At 48.0% G+C, this 17,645-nt stretch overlaps 1 protein-coding gene across 4 annotated transcripts in view; it reads left to right on the top strand.

The window, feature by feature from the left end:
* LOC115143478 (disks large-associated protein 4-like) overlaps positions 1-17,645 on the top strand; it is a 211,604-nt gene that overhangs the window by 142,789 nt on the left and 51,170 nt on the right. For 3 of the 4 annotated variants that reach the window (XM_029683948.2, XM_065003564.1, XM_029683963.2), the window contains 4 exons: positions 1,622-3,015; positions 3,745-3,968; positions 6,836-6,931; positions 16,294-16,456. In XM_029683948.2, the coding sequence (XP_029539808.1) occupies positions 1,693-3,015; positions 3,745-3,968; positions 6,836-6,931; positions 16,294-16,456 (1,806 nt within the window). In that variant the 5' untranslated portion in view covers positions 1,622-1,692. The remainder of the gene's footprint in view (positions 1-1,621; positions 3,016-3,744; positions 3,969-6,835; positions 6,932-16,293; positions 16,457-17,645) is intronic. The other variant, XM_029683956.2, reaches the window with a different exon arrangement.

Raw genomic sequence — 17,645 nt, 5'->3', positions numbered from 1 at the left:
TGCCCCATGTTTGTTTGTTATACAGCCAAAAATATTGGAGATGTGGTTTATCCATACATCTCTGTTTTAGATAGATAATTCTTTGTGTTGTTGTTTGTTTAGTGTGTTCCAATTTTCCCAGAAGTGGATAGATTCTATGGATTCTTCAATTACATTGAGCTTATTTCTGACATGCTATTCCTTCTTGTTCCGTAGTGTATTTCTGTATTGTTTTAGTGCTTCACCATATTGAAGATGTAGGCTCAGGTTTTCTGGATCTCTATGTTTTTGGTTGGATAGGTTTCTTAATTTCTTTCTTAGGTTTTTCCATTCTTCATAAAACTATTTGTCATTGTTGTTAACAGTTTTAGATTTGATAGGGAATCTGAGAGGTCAAATATACTGTTTATGATTCTACTGCCAAGTTTGCACCTTCACTATCACAGTAAAATGTATTGTCCAGGAAGTTGTCTAAAAGGGATTGAATTTGCCTAATTGTTTTTTGGTAGGTTTCCACACTACTTTCCTTCCATCTATAGCATTTCTTAATATTATTCAGTTCCTTTGGCTTTGATGCCTCATGATTGAGTATTGCTCTGTTCAAGTAAAATGTGATTTTGTTGTGATCTGATAGGGATGTCAGTGGGCTGACTGTGAACGCTCTAAGAGTCTCTGGGTTGAGGTCAGTGATAAAGTAGTCTACATTACTACTGCCAGGAGATGAGCTATAGGTGTACCTACCATAGGTGTCCCTTCGACGCCTACCATCAACTATGTACATACCCAGCATGCGACAGAGCTGCATGAGTTGTGACCCGTTTTTGTTGGTTATGTTGTCGTTGTTGTGTCTAGGGGGGGCATATGGGGGAGGGAATGCTGACACCTTCAGGTAGGTATTTGTCCCCCTGTGTTCTGAGGGTGTCCGGTTCTTGTCCAGTTCTGGTGTTTAGGTCGCCACAGACTAGTACATGTCCCTGAGCCTGGAAATGGTTGATCTCCCCTGTAGGATGGAGAAGCTGTCTTCATTAAAGTATGGGGATTCTAGTGGTGGGATATAGGTAGCACACAGGAGGATATTATCCTCTGTTGAGATAATTTCCTTTTGAATTTCTCTCTCTCTCTCTCTCTCTCTCTCTCTCTCTCTCTCTCTCTCTCTGTCTCACTCACACACACACACACACACACACACACACACACACACACACACATTGACTATACAATGCCATAGCTGTAGTTGTTCATGACTGCTAGCATTTGTTGGTTTCCACAAGACAAAATTAAAATGAACCCCCTGAACTGCATTGTTTCATTTCACTTCCAGTGATTCAACACTGATGTTCACCATGGAAAGCTGTGGGAAGCTGGCTCATTGAGATCTAAATATTTCACAGCCCTCAGAGGGCTAGTCTGTTTCTGAGCATAAATGGGTGTGTTTGTTTGCCTGCACATTTATGTACTGTATGATCAAAATGGTGTGTGTGCATGCGTGCGTGTTTTTGAAAGTGTGTATATTATATTGTACAATGGTGCCTTCAGGGGTGCGCTCGTGTGCATATTTGTGTGTACAGCATGACAGCATGCATCGGTGCGTTTCGGTCTGTCTGGGCAGAACCTACTCTCGCTATCTCTCTTTTTTTTGTAGGACTTATCCTCCAGGCCTGTCGTCTCTTCCCGGCTGGGGAGTCTTCTAGAAGGGGGCCCCTCTTGACCACCATGAAAGGGTTAGGAGCCAAACGCAACCGCCATCTGTCTGACTCCTGCGACCCCACCCAGGGCCCCCCGGAGCCCCTGTACTCACACCAGGCCTCCACACTGCCTCGGAGCCCCTATCTCCTCAGCCCCACCAGCATGGACCACTACGGCACCATGGATCCCCGCCACTACAACCCAAGTATGGAAGCCCACCACAACCAGGGATCCCTGCCCCCGGACTACTCCCTCCCCCTCAACAACCAGCTGTCCAACAGCAGCACCTTCCCCCATGTCCACTACAACTCCCATTATGACCCCAGCGACTTCTCCCTGCCACAGGAGGACAGCATCGGCGGCATAAGTACAGGAACCCTGGGCACCTCCATGTCGATGGGGATGGGGATGCATGGAATGGGGGGCCTGCAGAGCAGCCGGGGGGCCATGATCACCAGTGGTTCTGCTACTATCTCCGGCGGGGCCAAGATGAACCGGCAGTTGCAGCCCAACCTGTTGGACCAGTTGGAGAAGCAGCTGCCCGGGGGGCCTCGTGACGGCTTCAGCACGTTGCAGTTCCACCGGGGCACATCGGCTGCCCTCTCCGTCGCCTCCAAGCAGCGCACCGACAGCCCCGGGCGCATCCGTAACCTGATGTGCTCCGTCCAGAAGCTCTTCGCCAAGTCACAGTCCATGGACGGTCACAACCTCAAGGGCGTCAACGGGCGTTCGGGGACAGGTAGCGGTAGCGGCGGGACCTCGTCCGGAACCGAGGACAGCGGGAAGCGGGACCGGCGAGCAAAGAGCAAAGACCGGGGCGGAGCCAAGTCCGATGGGGGCGGGACGGGCAAGCGGCGGCCGCGTTCCAACATGTCGGGCTACTGGAGCTCGGACGACCTGGACAACGCCGACCTCAGCAACTACCGCAACCCCATAGCCATGACGCTGGGACGCCCCACCACCCATGCCACCCAGCACACCACCCATGGTATTACCTACGATGCTCAGCAGGGGGCAATACAGCAGCAGCAGGGACAGCAGAGCCGCTACGTGGTCCACAGTGGCTACAACACCATTAGTTCGTCTAAGAGCAGCAACGAAGTCATGAAATACCAGCAGATGCTGGCAGGACCCGGAGGTGGGGGAGGAGAGGGAGGAGGGGGAGGAGGGATCAGCATGGGAGTGAACACTAATGACTTTATAAAGGGAGGTTCGTGGTCGACGCTGACCCTGGGTCAGCCCAGGCAGGTGCTGCAGAAGGGCCACTCGGCTACCCTAGACCGGTCCATGCTCAAGTCCAAGTCGTGCCAGCAGGAGCTGGCCTGCCACTACCTGCAAGTGGGCCGACAGGTGAGTATTATCTAAACAATTTATGTTGTCAAACAGTTATCATCATATCGGATGAAGTGCTGGACATAAAACAAATGTGGAGACAAAGAATAAAGCATACTTAAATACAAATATATTTACTGTCAAGACAGTTTGTCAGGTCTGACAAAGATCAAAACATGGATCAAAACATAAAACATAAAAGTACTGTAAGTGTTGGACCATTTGAGTGTCAGGTTGATTATTCCTCCACTATGTCTCAGTCAGCTGTCAGTTTGTTCTGTTTATTTAACTAAAATATGGCAATTTCTGCAAACGTTTTCTTTTATGAGCCTGACTTTATGTGCTGACATTTATGACATACCACTGTGACATTAACATGCTGTTATATACACGTCAGTTCCAAGTCTACCTATAGAATTGTTTTGACTTTGTTTTCAAGTTTCAAAGTAAAGATATTCAGGGAGGAGTTGGTAACTGCCCCGTAGCACTCAAATAATTGTATTTATTTATTGTGTAATCGATAAAACCATATCTATGGTCAAGAAAAGTAGAGTGTGAGCCCCTCAGTGATCCATTTTGGATCCTCTTTAGCCCATACTGTAGATACTGTAGATTATAGAGTGAATACTGTAAAACAAATGACATTATGTAAAAAAATATATGATACTGTCACAATCATGTCAATATAAATGGCATAAGGATATAATGTCATGTAGAAAAACATATCTGGGTTGCTGCTTCTTGCAGGGGGACTGGAGTAGCACGCTGGGCCGCAGCGGAGGAGGAGGAGGAGCCAATGAGATCCCATGTCGGCGCATGCGGAGTGGCAGCTACGTGAAGGCCATGGGTGACCTAGAGGACAGCGACGACTCAGACGGCAGCCCCAAACCCTCGCCCAAAATGGCCGCCCGCCGTCAGAGTTACCTCAGGGCCACCCAGCAGTCTCTGAGCGAACAGCTACCGCCACGCAAGTAAGCTCAGTGCCAAAGTTTCATCGCATGGACAATGGACATGTAAGCATAATGACATACAGTGCATTCGGAAAGTATTCAGACCCCTTGACTTTTTCCACATTTTGTTATGTTATAGACTTATTCTAAAATTGATTAAATAAAACATTTCCCTCATCAATCTACACACAATGCCCCATAATGACAAAGCAAATCTATTTATTTATTTATCCGTTATTTTACCAGGTAAGTTGACTGAGAACACATTCTCATTTGCAGCAACGACCTGGGGAAGAGTTACAGGGGAGAGGAGGGGGATGAATGAACCAATTGTAAACTGGGGATTATAAGGTGACCGTGATGGTTTGAGGGCCAGATTGGGAATTTAGCCAGGACACCGGGGTTAACACCCCTACTCTTACGATAAGTGCCATGGGATCTTTAATGCAGATTTTTAGAAATGTTTGCAAATTTATAAAAATAATAATAATAATACCTTATGTACATAAGTATTCAGACCCTTTGCTACTAGACTCGAAACTGAGCTCAGGTCCATCCTATTTCTATTGATCATCCTTAAGACATTTCTACAACTTGATTGGAGTCCACCTGTGGTAAATTCAATTGATTGGACATGATTTAGAAAGGCACACACCTGTTTATATAAGGTCCCACAGTTGACAGTGCATGTCAGAGCAAGAAGTCACAAGGTCGAAGGGATTGTCCGTAGAGCTCCGAGACAAGATTGTTTCGAGGCACAGATCTTTGGAAGGGCATCAATAAATGTATTCAGCATTGAAGGTCCCCAAGAACACTGTGGCCTCTATCATTCTTAAATGGAAGAAGTTTGGAACTACTAAGACTCTTAGAGCTTGCTGCCCGGGCAAACTAAGCAATCAGGGGAGAAGTGTCTTGGTCAGGAAGGTGACCAAGAACCCAATGGTCACTATGACAGAGCTCCAGAGTTCCTCTCTGGAGATGGGAGAACCTTCCAGAAGGACAACCATCTCTGCAGTACTCCACCAATCAGGCCAGACAGAAGCCCCTCAGCAAAAGGCACATGACAGCCCGCTTGGAGTTTTCCAAAAGGCATCTAAAGGAATCTCAGACCATGAGAAACAAGATTGAACTCTTTGGCCTGAATGCCAAGCCAAGGTCTGGAGGAAACCTGGCACCATCCCTACAGTGAAGCAGGGTGGTGGCAGCATCATGCTGTGGGGATGTTTTTCAGGAGCAGGGACTGGGATTGAGGATTGAGGGAAAGATGAACAGAGCAAAGTACAGAGAGGTCCTTGATGAAAACCTCAGGACCTCATACTGGGGTGAAGGTTCACCTTCCAACAGGACGATGACCCTAAGAACACAGCCAGACTTGAACCAAATCAAACATCTCTGGAGAGACCTGAAAAAAGTACTGAGTAAAGGGTCTGAATACTTGTGTAAATGTGTCATTTAAGTTTTTTTATACATTTGCAAACATTTCTAAAAACCTGTTTTTGCTTTGTCATTCAAAAATAGAATTTAAAAAATGATCCATTGTAAATAAGGCTGTAACCTTAAAAAAATAAATGGAAAAGGTCAAGGTGCCTGAATACTTTCCGAATGCACTGTATGACTTGGTAACACATTCAGGTGGAAAGGAACCTAGACTAACAACAATAATTATTTTGCATTTCAAACACGCAAGCAAACACACACACAAATCCTCATGCCCTCTCTCTCTTTCTCTCTCAAATCCATACATGTACACACATACACACACAGACTGACCACACACACACCCCTGTTCTCCCTCGTGGTCTGGCACCATTTCAAACGGAGGTGTGACGAGGAGAAAGGCGATGGTCAGGCTTCCAGCTCTTGGCATTCCAGTTAACAGGCATACTAAAAGAGACTATAGCAAACACACACAGTCAGACAAGCTGTGCTCACTCAAGCGTGGGATTAAGCACTGTCAGACTCCCACCCCCTACACATGCCAGAGCTCCGATTATGGTTTCCTCATCCTTCATTTATTAAACGTTCCCACAACGTAACGGCTTGGCCTGAAATGATAGACTCCTCATACCGTAGCGTTTCCGCAACATCACAAACACGATGCCGCCTTCAGCTTCTGCTCAGACAGACAGTGAGTCACCACAAACTAAGCTATAGTCTCATCATCTCACACTGACTGACTGAGGTTTCTAGCACGTTGTCTCTAGATGACATCTCTTTCTGAAGCAGACAGACATAGACTGGGCTAGACACAGAGGGACACAATGCATTTGGTATCCTATTAGTTTTCACATAATGACAAACCAAATGAACCCCCATTTGGATGAATAGTGGCAGAGAGTGGGAGCACCAATGAGCAAGCTGCTGTGTTTTGTTTTTAATGTCTCTGTTGATTTGCTCAAACAAAGACATTTGTTGTGTTCTCCGGGTTCTCTGTGGTCAGGGCTGTAATTGAAGTAAATTTGTGCCAATAAGATCTTAAACCAAATTTGGCTAAAAATGTAATTCCATTGGGGAGTTTAGAGTGACTGGCTATTATTTGGTTCAGATTGCCACCACAAAATGAGGAAGTCTAAAGGCAAAAGGAATACAGTACAATTTCAGTCCACAAGAGGACAGCAAATCACGAAGCAATAAGCATACATGCCTGGTAATATCACTTTATCAAATTACGTCATCATAGAAGAATGTGTTTGTTGACAGAGACAACATACACACCATAATAACGTACCAGGAAGGTTTTCTTAAAGAAGTAAAAACATGGAGTAAAAAACACTTAAATTAATTTCAAACCTGCACGCTAAATGACTCTAACCCTGCTCCCCTCCCTGCTAAAAACCAAATGCCACACCCCTGTTCTCCCTCGTGGTCTGCTCCACCCTGGTTGTCAGGAGCAGCAGAGCCCTGGATTACGCCATGCTGCAGGGGGAGCTGGAAGCACTGTGGTCTCCTCTGCACAGTGTGTCCTCTCTGCACCAACTGGGCAGGTCAGTGCTATGTAGCCAGCCAATCACCACCAAGGGGACAGGTTTACGCTTGCACCAGTTTGGACACTGTCCCCAATCAATCAGTCAGTCACCCAGTCCCCCAGGTCTTGCCCACCTCTTCGGTTCACCCATGCTCCGTCAGTGCCAACGCCATGCCACTACCCATCAGCCCTTTCCTCCAAGCTAATTCTCCCACCCCATAAAAGGAGTGTCATTGCCCAGCTTAGCACATTCCATGCCAGGGGTACCCTGTCTGTACTCAAGGATCATCACAATCACATGACAAGTGCAATGTCATGTCACTATCACTGTGTGCCAGTAAATACCAAAAAATGATAGGCTCTCTTTTGGTAATCCCATTCAGTATTTCTGAGCTGAATTTGGATAATTTTCCCTAATGCTCTGTTGGCACCATGATGCGTGGAACAAGGCTTTACATATGCTTGACCTGTGTATCATTGGCTTTGCATTGTTTGGGTGCTATATGGGAAATATTAATGTAATGAGATGAGATGGGAGATATATTATTCACAGGTGTTATAATGGGGGCTGTGATGCTGAAAAGTGTTATAATGGGGCAGTGATACTGACAGGTGTTATGATGGGGCAGTGATGCTGACAGGTGTTATGATGGGGGCAGTGATGCTGACAGGTGCTATGATGGGGGCAGTGATGCTGACAGGTGCTATGATGGGGAAGTGATGCTGACAGGTGTTATGATGGGGCAGTGATTCTGACAGGTGCTATGATGGGGCAGTGATGCTGACAGGTGTTATGATGGGGCAGTGATTCTGACAGGTGATATGATGGGGCAGTGATGCTGACAAGTGTTATGATGGGGCAGTGATGCTGACAGGTGTTATGATGGGGCAGTGATGCTGACAGGTGATATGATGGGGAAGTGATGCTGACCGTTGATATGATGGAGCAGTGATGCTGACAGGTGATATGATGGGGAAGTGATGCTGACAGGTGATATGATGGGGCAGTGATGCTGACAGGTGTTATAATGGGGCAGTGATTCTGACAAGTGTTATGATGGGGCAGTGATTCTGACAGGTGATATGATGGGGCAGTGATGCTGACAAGTGTTATGATGGGGCAGTGATTCTGACAGGTGTTATGATGGGGCAGTGATGCTGACAGCTGATATGATGGGGAAGTGATGCTGACCGTTGATATGATGGAGCAGTGATGCTGACAGGTGATATGATGGGGAAGTGATGCTGACAGGTGATATGATGGGGCAGTGATGCTGACAGGTGTTATGATGGGGGCAGTGATGCTGACAGGTGCTATGATGGGGGCAGTGATGCTGACAGGTGCTATGATGGGGCAGTGATGCTGACAGGTGTTATAATGGGGCAGTGATACTGACAGGTGTTATGATGGGGCAGTGATGCTGACAGGTGTTATGATGGGGGCAGTGATGCTGACAGGTGCTATGATGGGGGCAGTGATGCTGACAGGTGCTATGATGGGGCAGTGATGCTGACAGGTGTTATGATGGGGCAGTGATTCTGACAGGTGCTATGATGGGGCAGTGATGCTGACAGGTGTTATGATGGGGCAGTGATTCTGACAGGTGATATGATGGGGCAGTGATGCTGACAAGTGTTATGATGGGACAGTGATGCTGACAGGTGTTATGATGGGGCAGTGATGCTGACAGGTGATATGATGGAGCAGTGATGCTGACAGGTGATATGATGGGGAAGTGATGCTGACAGGTGATATGATGGGGCAGTGATGCTGACAGGTGTTATAATGGGGCAGTGATTCTGACAAGTGTTATGATGGGGCAGTGATTCTGACAGGTGATATGATGGGGCAGTGATGCTGACAAGTGTTATGATGGGGCAGTGATTCTGACAGGTGATATGATGGGGCAGTGATGCTGACAAGTGTTATAATGGGGCAGTGATACTGACAGGTGTTATAATGGGGGCAGTGATTCTGACAGGTGATATGATGGGGCAGTGATGCTGACAGGTGATATGATGGGGCAGTGATGCTGACAGGTGTTATAATGGGGCAGTGATTCATACAAGTGTTATGATGGGGCAGTGATTCTGACAGGTGATATGATGGGGCAGTGATGCTGACAAGTGTTATGATGGGGCAGTGATGCTGACAGGTGATATGATGGGGCAGTGATGCTGACAGGTGATATGATGGGGCAGTGATGCTGACAGGTGTTATGATGGGGCAGTGATTCTGACAGGTGATATGATGGGGCAGTGATGCTGACAAGTGTTATGATGGGGCAGTGATGCTGACAGGTGATATGATGGGGCAGTGATGCTGACAGGTGATATGATGGGGCAGTGATGCTGACAGGTGTTATAATGGGGCAGTGATTCTGACAAGTGTTATGATGGGGAAGTGATTCTGACAGGTGTTATGATGGGGCAGTGATGCTGACAAGTGTTATAATGGGGCAGTGATACTGACAGGTGTTATAATGGGGGCAGTGATTCTGACAGGTGTTATAATGGGGCAGTGATGCTGACAGGTGTTATGATGGGGCAGTGATACTGACAGGTGTTATAATGGGGCAGTGATGCTGACAGGTGTTATGATGGGGGCAGTGATGCTGACAGGTGCTATGATGGGGCAGTGATGCTGACAGGTGTTATAATGGGGCAGTGATACTGACAGGTGTTATGATGGGGCAGTGATGCTGACAGGTGTTATGATGGGGGCAGTGATGCTGACAGGTGCTATGATGGGGCAGTGATGCTGACAGGTGTTATGATGGGGCAGTGATTCTGACAGGTGCTATGATGGGGCAGTGATGCTGACAGGTGTTATGATGGGGCAGTGATTCTGACAGGTGATATGATGGGGCAGTGATGCTGACAAGTGTTATGATGGGGCAGTGATGCTGACAGGTGTTATGATGGGGCAGTGATGCTGACAGGTGATATGATGGGGAAGTGATGCTGACCGTTGATATGATGGAGCAGTGATGCTGACAGGTGATATGATGGGGAAGTGATGCTGACAGGTGATATGATGGGGCAGTGATGCTGACAGGTGTTATAATGGGGCAGTGATTCTGACAAGTGTTATGATGGGGCAGTGATTCTGACAGGTGATATGATGGAGCAGTGATGCTGACAGGTGATATGATGGGGAAGTGATGCTGACAGGTGATATGATGGGGCAGTGATGCTGACAGGTGTTATAATGGGGCAGTGATTCTGACAAGTGTTATGATGGGGCAGTGATTCTGACAGGTGATATGATGGGGCAGTGATGCTGAAAAGTGTTATAATGGGGCAGTGATACTGACAGGTGATATGATGGAGCAGTGATGCTGACAGGTGATATGATGGGGAAGTGATGCTGACAGGTGATATGATGGGGCAGTGATGCTGACAGGTGTTATAATGGGGCAGTGATTCTGACAAGTGTTATGATGGGGCAGTGATTCTGACAGGTGATATGATGGGGCAGTGATGCTGACAAGTGTTATGATGGGGCAGTGATTCTGACAGGTGATATGATGGGGCAGTGATGCTGACAAGTGTTATAATGGGGCAGTGATACTGACAGGTGTTATAATGGGGGCAGTGATTCTGACAGGTGATATGATGGGGCAGTGATGCTGACAGGTGATATGATGGGGCAGTGATGCTGACAGGTGTTATAATGGGGCAGTGATTCATACAAGTGTTATGATGGGGCAGTGATTCTGACAGGTGATATGATGGGGCAGTGATGCTGACAAGTGTTATGATGGGGCAGTGATGCTGACAGGTGATATGATGGGGCAGTGATGCTGACAGGTGATATGATGGGGCAGTGATGCTGACAGGTGTTATGATGGGGCAGTGATTCTGACAGGTGATATGATGGGGCAGTGATGCTGACAAGTGTTATGATGGGGCAGTGATGCTGACAGGTGATATGATGGGGCAGTGATGCTGACAGGTGATATGATGGGGCAGTGATGCTGACAGGTGTTATAATGGGGCAGTGATTCTGACAAGTGTTATGATGGGGAAGTGATTCTGACAGGTGTTATGATGGGGCAGTGATGCTGACAAGTGTTATAATGGGGCAGTGATACTGACAGGTGTTATAATGGGGGCAGTGATTCTGACAGGTGTTATAATGGGGCAGTGATGCTGACAGGTGTTATGATGGGGCAGTGATACTGACAGGTGTTATAATGGGGCAGTGATGCTGACAGGTGTTATGATGGGGGCAGTGATGCTGACAGGTGCTATGATGGGGCAGTGATGCTGACAGGTGTTATAATGGGGCAGTGATACTGACAGGTGTTATGATGGGGCAGTGATGCTGACAGGTGTTATGATGGGGGCAGTGATGCTGACAGGTGCTATGATGGGGCAGTGATGCTGACAGGTGTTATGATGGGGCAGTGATTCTGACAGGTGCTATGATGGGGCAGTGATGCTGACAGGTGTTATGATGGGGCAGTGATTCTGACAGGTGATATGATGGGGCAGTGATGCTGACAAGTGTTATGATGGGGCAGTGATGCTGACAGGTGTTATGATGGGGCAGTGATGCTGACAGGTGATATGATGGGGAAGTGATGCTGACCGTTGATATGATGGAGCAGTGATGCTGACAGGTGATATGATGGGGAAGTGATGCTGACAGGTGATATGATGGGGCAGTGATGCTGACAGGTGTTATAATGGGGCAGTGATTCTGACAAGTGTTATGATGGGGCAGTGATTCTGACAGGTGATATGATGGGGCAGTGATGCTGACAAGTGTTATGATGGGGCAGTGATTCTGACAGGTGTTATGATGGGGCAGTGATGCTGACAGCTGATATGATGGGAAGTGATGCTGACCGTTGATATGATGGAGCAGTGATGCTGACAGGTGATATGATGGGGAAGTGATGCTGACAGGTGATATGATGGGGCAGTGATGCTGACAGGTGTTATGATGGGGGCAGTGATGCTGACAGGTGCTATGATGGGGGCAGTGATGCTGACAGGTGCTATGATGGGGCAGTGATGCTGACAGGTGTTATAATGGGGCAGTGATACTGACAGGTGTTATGATGGGGCAGTGATGCTGACAGGTGTTATGATGGGGGCAGTGATGCTGACAGGTGCTATGATGGGGGCAGTGATGCTGACAGGTGCTATGATGGGGCAGTGATGCTGACAGGTGTTATGATGGGGCAGTGATTCTGACAGGTGCTATGATGGGGCAGTGATGCTGACAGGTGTTATGATGGGACAGTGATGCTGACAGGTGTTATGATGGGGCAGTGATGCTGACAGGTGATATGATGGAGCAGTGATGCTGACAGGTGATATGATGGGGAAGTGATGCTGACAGGTGATATGATGGGGCAGTGATGCTGACAGGTGTTATAATGGGGCAGTGATTCTGACAAGTGTTATGATGGGGCAGTGATTCTGACAGGTGATATGATGGGGCAGTGATGCTGACAAGTGTTATGATGGGGCAGTGATTCTGACAGGTGATATGATGGGGCAGTGATGCTGACAAGTGTTATAATGGGGCAGTGATACTGACAGGTGTTATAATGGGGGCAGTGATTCTGACAGGTGATATGATGGGGCAGTGATGCTGACAGGTGATATGATGGGGCAGTGATGCTGACAGGTGTTATAATGGGGCAGTGATTCATACAAGTGTTATGATGGGGCAGTGATTCTGACAGGTGATATGATGGGGCAGTGATGCTGACAAGTGTTATGATGGGGCAGTGATGCTGACAGGTGATATGATGGGGCAGTGATGCTGACAGGTGATATGATGGGGCAGTGATGCTGACAGGTGTTATGATGGGGCAGTGATTCTGACAGGTGATATGATGGGGCAGTGATGCTGACAAGTGTTATGATGGGGCAGTGATGCTGACAGGTGATATGATGGGGCAGTGATGCTGACAGGTGATATGATGGGGCAGTGATGCTGACAGGTGTTATAATGGGGCAGTGATTCTGACAAGTGTTATGATGGGGAAGTGATTCTGACAAGTGTTATAATGGGGCAGTGATACTGACAGGTGTTATAATGGGGCAGTGATACTGACAGGTGTTATAATGGGGGCAGTGATTCTGACAGGTGTTATAATGGGGCAGTGATGCTGACAGGTGTTATGATGGGGCAGTGATGCTGACAGGTGTTATGATGGGGCAGTGATGCTGACAGGTGTTATAATGGGGCAGTGATTCTGACAAGTGTTATGATGGGGCAGTGATGCTGACAGGTGATATGATGGGGCAGTGATGCTGACAGGTAATATGATGGGGGCAGTGATGCTGACAGGTGTTATGATGGGGCAGTGATGCTGACAGGTGATATGATGGGGCAGTGATGCTGACAGGTGATATGATGAGGCAGTGATGCTGACAGGTGTTATAATGGGGGCAGTGATCCTGACAAGTGTTATGATGGGGCAGTGATTCTGACAGGTGTTATGATGGGGCAGTGATGCTGACAAGTGTTATAATGGGGCAGTGATACTGACAGGTGTTATAATGGGGGCAGTGATTCTGACAGGTGATATGATGGGGCAGTGATGCTGACAGGTGATATGATGGGGCAGTGATGCTGACAGGTGATATGATGGGGCAGTGATGCTGACAGGTGTTATAATGGGGCAGTGATTCATACAAGTGTTATGATGGGGCAGTGATTCTGACAGGTGATATGATGGGGCAGTGATGCTGACAGGTTATATGATGGGGCAGTGATGCTGACAGGTGTTATAATGGGGCAGTGATTCTGACAAGTGTTATGATGGGGCAGTGATTCTGACAGGTGTTATGATGGGGCAGTGATGCTGACAAGTGTTATAATGGGGCAGTGATACTGACAAGTGTTATAATGGGGGCAGTGATTCTGACAGTTGATATGATGGGGCAGTGATGCTGACAGGTGATATGATGGGGCAGTGATGCTGACAGGTGTTATAATGGGGCAGTGATTCTGACAGGTGTTATGATGGGGCAGTGATGCTGACAGGTGTTATGATGGGGGCAGTGATGCTGACAGTTGATATGATGGGGCAGTGATGCTGACAGGTGATATGATGGGGCAGTGATGCTGACAGGTGTTATAATGGGGCAGTGATTCTGACAGGTGATATGATGGGGCAGTGATGCTGACAAGTGTTATAATGGGGCAGTGATGCTGACAGGTGTTATAATGGGGCAGTGATGCTGACAGGTGTTATGATGGGGGCAGTGATGCTGACAGGTGCTATGATGGGGCAGTGATGCTGACAGGTGTTATGATGGGGCAGTGATGCTGACAGGTGTTATGATGAGGGCAGTGATGCTGACAGGTGCTATGATGGGGCAGTGATGCTGACAGGTGTTATGATGGGGGCAGTGATGCTGACAGGTGATATGATGGGGGCAGTGATACTGACAGGTGTTATGATTGGGCAGTGATACTGACAGGTGATATGATGGGGGCAGTGATGCTGACAGGTAATATGATGGGGGCAGTGATGCTGACAGGTGATATGATGGGGGCAGTGATACTGACAGGTGATATGATGGGGCAGTGATGCTGACAGGTGTTATAATGGGGCAGTGATGCTGACAGGTGTTATGATGGGGCAGTGATGCTGACAGGTGTTATAATGGGGCAGTGATGCTGACAGGTGTTATGATGGGGGCAGTGATGCTGACAGGTGCTATGATGGGGCAGTGATGCTGACAGGTGTTATGATGGGGCAGTGATGCTGACAGGTGATACGATGGGGGCAGTGATGCTGACAGGTGATATGATGGGGCAGTGATGCTGACAGGTGATATGATGGGGGCAGTGATACTGACAGGTGTTATGATTGGGCAGTGATACTGACAGGTGATATGATGGGGGCAGTGATGCTGACAGGTAATATGATGGGGGCAGTGATACTGACAGGTGTTATGATGGGGGCAGTGATGCTGACAGTTGATATGATGGGTCAGTGATTCTGACAAGTGTTATGATGGGGCAGTGATTCTGACAGGTGTTATGATGGGGCAGTGATGCTGACAAGTGTTATAATGGGGGCAGTGATTCTGACAGGTGATATGATGGGGCAGTGATGCTGACAGGTGATATGATGGGGCAGTGATGCTGACAGGTGATATGATGGGGCAGTGATGCTGACAGGTGTTATAATGGGGCAGTGATTCATACAAGTGTTATGATGGGGCAGTGATTCTGACAGGTGATATGATGGGGCAGTGATGCTGACAAGTGTTATGATGGGGCAGTGATGCTGACAGGTGATATGATGGGGCAGTGATGCTGACAGGTGATATGATGGGGCAGTGATGCTGACAGGTGATATGATGAGGCAGTGATGCTGACAGGTGATATGATGGGGCAGTGATGCTGACAGGTGATATGATGGGGCAGTGATGCTGACAGGTGATATGATGGGGCAGTGATGCTGACAGGTGTTATAATGGGGCAGTGATTCATACAAGTGTTATGATGGGGCAGTGATTCTGACAGGTGATACGATGGGGGCAGTGATGCTGACAGGTGATATGATGGGGCAGTGATGCTGACAGGTGATATGATGGGGCAGTGATGCTGACAGGTGTTATAATGGGGCAGTGATGCTGACAGGTGATATGATGGGGCAGTGATGCTGACAGATGTTATAATGGGGCAGTGATGCTGACAGGTGATATGATGGGGCAGCGATGCTGACAGATGTTATATTGGAGGCAGTGATGCTGACAGGTGTTATGATGGGAGCAGTGATGCTGACAGGTAATGAAAAGAACCAGGGATGAGAAGTGACCTAACCTGAACTTCTTTCTACCTTTCTCAATTCCTCTTTCCTATCATCTCCGTTCCTCTTCTTTTCTCTGCTTCTTTCCTCCTCCCCTTTCCTCTGATCTTTTCCCCTTCTTTCACATCAACTCCACCCTCCTCCTCTCCTCTCCTCTCCTCTCCCTCATCCCCTTCTCTCCTCACACCAACTCTACCCTCCTCTTCTCCTCTCCCTCCTCCCCTTCTCTCCTCACATCAACTCTTCCCTCCTACCCTTCTCTCCTCACATCAACTCCACCCTCCTCCTCTCCTCTCCTCTCCTCTCCATCATCCCCATCTCTCCTCACACCAACTCTACCCTCCTCTTCTCCTCTCCCTCCTACCCTTCTCTCCTCACATCAACTCTTCCCTCCTCCTCTCTGATCTTATCCCCTTCTCTCCTCAAATCAACTCTACCCTCCTCTGCCTCCTTCCCTTCCCTCCTCACATCAACTCTACCCTTCTCCTCTCCTTTCCTCTCCCTCCTCCCCTTCTCTCTGATCTCATCCCCCTCTCATCTTCTCTCCTCCCCCTCTCCTCTCTTCCCCTGCTCCTCTCCTCTTCAGCTGTCTTCCTTCACTGCGAGAGCTGTCTACCAATCGTAGCCTGGACAACCTGGACTGTCTGGGGGATCCGGTGAGGGGCTCCCTGTTCCCCCGCTGGGACGATGAGGACTTCAGCCAGGGAGGCGGCTGCAGCACCCTGGGGAGGAGCAGCTACATGGGCCAGGTCAGAGGTCACCAGGGATGGGGTAGTGAGGTACAACTGGCATGTGACTTAAACTTCTCAGGATAAGTTTTTTTTTCTTCTCTTGATCCCCTTTCAGGTTTGTATATTTTTTTTTGTGTCAGAATAGTGGGACTGTACAGAAAGAGGGAGATAGATGTAGGAAGGCACAGACAGGAGAGTGACTGAGACAAGGCTCAAACCCTGTTGCCAAATGCCATGCGTCATCCTGAGTTGGGAGCGTTACCACTACACCAGACTCTGGCATTTTAGACCATTTCATTGAACAGATTTTCATTTTAGAATGACCTATCACATAAACTCTCCACTCCTACACCTCAGTAGACTCTGTTCTAGAAGATTTTGTATACACCGGAATCCCAACACAGGAAGACCCATTACCCTTCTACTGACAAGGTCACCATGGTCATAAAGAGTGTGCCTTTTACAAAAGGCCTGTCAAACTAGGCTTTACAGTCCATTAGTAAACTCAGCAAAAAAAGAAATGTCCCTTTTTCAGGACCCTGTCTTTCAAAGATAATTAGTAAAAATGCAAATAACTTCACAGATCTTCCCTGTTTCCCATGCTTGTTCAATGAACCACAAATAACGAATGAACATGCACCTGTGGAACGGTCGTTAAGACACTTACAGATGGTAGGCAATTAAGGTCAAAGTTATGAAAATTTAGGACACTAAAGAGGCCTTTCTACTGACTTTGAAAAACACAAAAAGAAAGATGCCCAGGGACCCTGCTCATCTGCGTTAACATGCCTGCAGCAAGGAGGCATGCTGCAAGGAGGCGTGAGGACTGCAGATGTGGCCAGGGAAATAAATTGCAATGTCCATACTATGAGACGCCTAAGACAGCGCTACAGGGAGACAGGATGGAAAGATGATCGTCTTCGCAGTGGCAGACCACGTGTAACAACACCTGCACAGGATCGGTACATCCGAACATCACACCTGTGGGACAGGTACAGGATGGCAACAACAACTGCCCGAGTTACACCACCAGGAATGCACAATCCCTCCATCAGTGCTCAGACTGTCCGCAATAGGCTTAGAGAGGCTGGACTGAGGGTCACGGTTTTGTCTCACCAGGGGTGAGATTCAATTTTATCGTTGAAGGAATGAGGGTTACACCGAGGCCTGTACTCTGGAGCGGGATCGATTTGGAGGTGGAGGGTCC

This window comes from Oncorhynchus nerka, linkage group LG2 (genome assembly GCF_034236695.1).
Source record: "Oncorhynchus nerka isolate Pitt River linkage group LG2, Oner_Uvic_2.0, whole genome shotgun sequence".
Classification (NCBI taxonomy): Eukaryota; Metazoa; Chordata; class Actinopteri; order Salmoniformes; family Salmonidae; genus Oncorhynchus; species Oncorhynchus nerka.
This window is presented reverse-complemented; position numbering and strand designations above follow the sequence as displayed.